General features: G+C 47.3%; 1 protein-coding gene across 1 annotated transcript; it reads left to right on the forward strand.

The window, feature by feature from the left end:
* Positions 1-1,015: 1,015 nt before the first annotated feature.
* On the forward strand, positions 1,016-2,870 carry LOC100826215 (probable pectinesterase 29). Its single transcript, XM_003565651.2, has 4 exons — positions 1,016-1,702; positions 1,808-2,005; positions 2,090-2,328; positions 2,428-2,870. Exons 1-4 carry the CDS (start codon positions 1,121-1,123, stop codon positions 2,585-2,587), a joined length of 1,179 nt encoding a protein of 392 aa, XP_003565699.2. The 5' UTR covers positions 1,016-1,120; the 3' UTR covers positions 2,588-2,870.
* Positions 2,871-4,726: the final 1,856 nt, after the last annotated feature.

Genomic DNA, 4,726 nt, shown 5'->3' on the forward strand with positions numbered 1-4,726 from the left:
TCACCATCCTTCTACGGCGCGTCACTATACAGTCGTCCGACACAGCGACGTGAGCAACGACTGATTTTCCGTCATAAAAAGGGCGTAGCCTTACTTTAGGCCATGCGACCAGGATAAGACTGTTGGCATATCCCGGTTCCAGCCGAGATTAGATAACTTGTGCTTGTCGTGCAATCACATGAGACAAGATAGAGATGCCGGCATACTGTTGATATGCCGGCCTGTTAGAAAGTCGGCTTAACAATACCGACTTACTTGCTTACTTCAGCTTTGGTTTCGCTTAGCCGGCCAATATGTGTCGTCATGATTCTACCCGGTGTCATTTGGCCGACTGGGCCATGGCCTGTTGCTGCAGCGCCTGGAGCCCAACTACGGCACCGGGAGCATGCGCGTGTTCTGAGTTGGGCGGAGTGGGCTGGCCGGCAGGTAGATCCATCGCGGCGTCTCGCTCGGTCGATCGAGACGGCTCGCATGCGTGTATCGAGAGGAAAAGTTGGAACCAGAAATATGGATCGACAGAATCGCACCTGCTGCCACTCCGGTCGCTAAGCAGCCGAAAGAAGCTCCGCTTGACAGAAAAAGGAATTTGTCCCAAAAAAAATCTTTCTGCAGACTACCAAGTTTATTTCATGTAAATTTAATTGTCTTTTTCCTTCCCAAATATAAGTGTGTTGGTCCTATCATTCTACTGTCAAAACTGACGGACGTGGCATCACGGGCCATCATGAATTAGTACAGCATTATTACGACCTTATGTACGTGGAAGGCGCAGGCAAACATTTTTTTTCTGTTTTGTTTGGTGTCACTTGCGTTTTCACTCTCGGTCAATATATTTTTTATGGAAATTCAGCAAGCACTGATTTCATTCATTAAGAAGGAGAAAGAAACTGCTGCCACGATGCCCAGAAGCAATCGACGAGAAGAAGCATTTCAACTTCTGTTGTGCGTACCTGCATTGTAAATGCTCGGATGGTGGGTATTTACTTCAAGCGATAAATTCTCCATAAAAAAGGAAATTAAACCTCCATACATTTATAGAAGGCAGAAAGGGAAATATATCATGACTCATGAGCAATCCGTACTAGCACACTTATAGAAATGTGAGATTTGGAAATTAATTATGAAAATCAGAGTAATCATCCGCTCATCAGAGATTCAGGATTGCTACATTCCAAACATGTCGATCATCTTTCCCCCATTAAATAGATTCTTGATCGACCTTGCCCACTTTTCAGTTTCATGCATCATCACCATCCCTTGTTTCCTCCATCTCTTGAGAAAAAATAGTGGAAGAGAAATGCGGAAGCTTGGGATCAGTCCCCTGGCTGCTGTACTGTCGCTAGCCATTGTGGTAGCTTTGACGGCCATCATCACGCCTCAAGGTTGCGATGCTGCAGGGATAGTCGCGAGAAGCATCTACGTGAACCAAAGGAAGCCTGCTGATTTCAGGTCTGTTCAAAAAGCCATCGACTCCATCCCGTGGGGAAACAAGCAGTGGATCCGGATTCACGTCGCCGCCGGTGTTTACTTTGAGAAGGTGAACGTGCCTCTGAACAAAAGCTTCATCCTGCTTGAAGGCGAAGGGAAGGACCAGACGTTCATCGAATGGGGCGACCATGCAGACGGGAAAACCAACACCGCCTCCTCCCCAACGTTCGCCTCTTACGCCACCGACTTCATGGCCCGTGACATCACCTTCAAGGTCTCAGCTTCTTGCTTGATTCAACGTTGAATTCATCACCAGGAGATCGAAATTCTTTATTTATATTAACCTTTACACCAGTCCTTGTTGCCATGATGTGTATAGAACACGTACTACGGGGTCAGGGACATGGCGCCCGCGGTGGCTGCTCTGGTGGCCGGCGACCGGTCATCGTTCCACCGTTGCGGCTTCATCAGCGTCCAGGATACTCTGAGCGATCTAGCAGGGAGGCACTACTACCACAAGTGCTACATCGAGGGCGCCATGGACTTCATCTTCGGCAACGCGCGGTCCATCTTCGAGGTCCAAAATTTCTTACCAAAGTTATGCATCCAAATTATATATACCTCTCTGTGGATGAAAGATTTGAGTTCGTACATACATTAGGAGTGCGAGGTGACGACGGGGAAGACGCCGGTGTCGCCAGGATACATCACGGCGCAGGGGCGGGACAGCGAGAAAGAAGACACGGGATTCGTGTTCAAGCGATGCAAGTTGGGGGGCGTCACGCCGACGTACCTAGGGCGAGCCTGGCGGGCCTATGCAAGGGTCATCTTCTACAAGACGGATATGTCCAGCGTTGTGGTCAGCCAGGGTTGGGACGCTTGGAACTACGATGGCAAAGAGTAAGTAGGTCTAAAATTTCAAGAGATTCGTGTGATAACTGTTGCCAATGTGTTTGATTGTCTTGGTGATTTGGTTTGTTTGTCCCTGAATGAATGCAGGAGCACGCTGACGATGGTGGAGTCTGAATGCACCGGTCAAGGGTCGAACAGGACCGGGCGGATGCCGTGGGGCAAAGCGGTGCACCCCAAGCAAATTGCCAGGTTCCTCAGCCTGTCCTACGTCTCCGCCGACGGATGGCTCGACGCGCAGCCACGCTAGTTCTAAGAAGTGAAGATGATGAGACTACACGCAGGTTACAAGGGGCATACACTAATGCACGTACCCATGGTCATGTACCAGCAGATGGATGTATACCCAATTTGTGATAAATAAATAAACGGTTTTGCTAGATCTCAGTCGGCTGAGAAATACAATTTCTCGGTCGACGAGATTAGCGGTCGATCGATCTAAATTTTTTGTCGAGCACTGGTTCGGATCTTTTCTTTGTTCGAGATTGTTTCTGATCGATGTGAAATCTGGGCTGCCTGTTTGTAGGCCGTACTATTTTGAAGGTGTGGGCTTTGTGTTATGGCTCATTTTTATTTTATTTTTGGCCTTTTTTATTTATTTGTTCTGCTAAGGCTCAAATAGCGTGTTTAATAAACAGAATTTTTTTAAATCGCATATAAAGATTCACTACAATATTTAGAATCGCGCATAAAGTTTCACCTACAATTTTTAGAATCGCGCATCAAGTTTCACTGCAATTTTTAGAATCGTGCATCAAGTTTCATTGCAATTTTTAGAATCGCGCATGAAGTTTCACCTGCAATTTTTAGAATCGTGCATAATTTTCACTTGCAATTTTTAGAATTTATTTGTTATTATTTTTGTTGCCTTTTTTTCTTCCTCTGTGATGTTGTCTGTGCTTTGCAAGTATGTTTTCGTCGGAATCGGTCATATTTCATATTTCAAGTTTTTACCACCGTTATAAATTTTGTAGTAATACACGTGAGAACGACATAAGTGGGACTGGATTTATGTTACTAAAAAAATGAATGAGTTTTATTGTGATCTCAAGACAGACACACACAAAGAAACACGCAAGCATGTACTAATCGGGATGTCTCTCTCACTCTCTCTCACGCACACGGACACACACAAGCCCACACATGCATGTACGCCAGTCCACACACACACACCAAGCCCGCGCACACAAGCACACACGACACCTGCATGCACGCCGGTCGACTCAGTCGACTGAGGTGTATGCAAACCCATAAATAAAAAGCGTTTTATCTCACGGAATTGGTTATCTTTCTTGCATTTGTTGATCACATGTTGCAGGGTGAAAGAAGTAGGAGGTTGAGCGGACACGTGAATGAATCGGGACTGAGAGCATTTTCAATGGGATTGTCAAATTTTGCCCTCAAATGTTCTGTTTTGTCCGTTTGGAAGAGCAAGTGGAGACGTGTTCACCGGGTGTCAGCCTCCATTGAACTCAAGCCAAATCCAATAGCTCCATCTCTCCCCAAATATTTTCTTTCCTCTTCTGCTCTCCGGGTCTCCCTCATCACGACCTCTCTCTTTCTCTCAGATTAGAAGCCAAAAGCAAAATTTCAATTGAACTCAAGCCAAATCCAATAGCTCCATCCCGGTTGAACTCAAGCCAAAAGCAAAATCCCAATTGAACTCAAGCCAAATCCAGTGGCATGGTGTTGTCAAATCGAGCAGGAGACCAAGCCATTGGAGAGCAGGAGCGGCGGCCCTGCACCCGTGGCAATTACCGATGGAGCCGGTGACCTTGCTCCCGTGTCATGGCTACAGCCTTGCTCTGCCTGCACCCGTGGCTTGGTGGTATCAAATCGAGCAGGAGGCCAGATTGTCGGTGTGGGGATCTAGTGTTCTCGCCGGCTGCCGGACCGCTGCGCGCCGCTGCGCCGCCCGCCAAGCACGTGGTGGCACTTGCCGTCCATGGCCGCTGGGCAGACTGCGTCCGCGCAGAGAGAGAGCCAGAGAGGAGAGAAGGAAGAGATAATGTTTGACTGTCAGATGGGACCGGAATGGGGGTGACGGGATTTGCAGCAGACAAAGCAGTGGGCCCTGCTTTGTCAGTAGTGGACATGCGGACACCCCAAACCTTCCCAAATTTGGAGCAAGTCAGGAGATCTGGGCGGACAAAGAGAACATTTTGTCCGTTTGGAGATGCCATCAGGAGCTGATTTTGAGCCCAATATGTCTATATCTCCTAAAGTGGATATTTAGAATAGTTTTGAGAGATGTCATTGGAGATGTTCTAACAACAAACATTGTTAACTTTAAAAAGAAGACAATGTTGTTGACTTCACGGGAATGTCATGTCTCGGTTACGTGATCGGTGTCAATGGGCATGTTGTTGACGATGGTGGAGTCTGAATG

Source organism: Brachypodium distachyon, chromosome 2, assembly GCF_000005505.3.
Source record: "Brachypodium distachyon strain Bd21 chromosome 2, Brachypodium_distachyon_v3.0, whole genome shotgun sequence".
NCBI classification, from domain to species: domain Eukaryota; kingdom Viridiplantae; phylum Streptophyta; class Magnoliopsida; order Poales; family Poaceae; genus Brachypodium; species Brachypodium distachyon.

Bases quoted from the DNA above. Each gene is read 5' to 3' on its own strand.
- LOC100826215 (XM_003565651.2), top strand. From the start codon at position 1,121: ATGAAAATCAGAGTAATCATCCGCTCATCAGAGATTCAGGATTGCTAC. The intron at 1,703-1,807 runs GTCTCAGCTTCT...TGATGTGTATAG, and splicing joins CCCGTGACATCACCTTCAAG to AACACGTACTACGGGGTCAG. The intron at 2,006-2,089 runs GTCCAAAATTTC...TACATACATTAG, and splicing joins ACGCGCGGTCCATCTTCGAG to GAGTGCGAGGTGACGACGGG.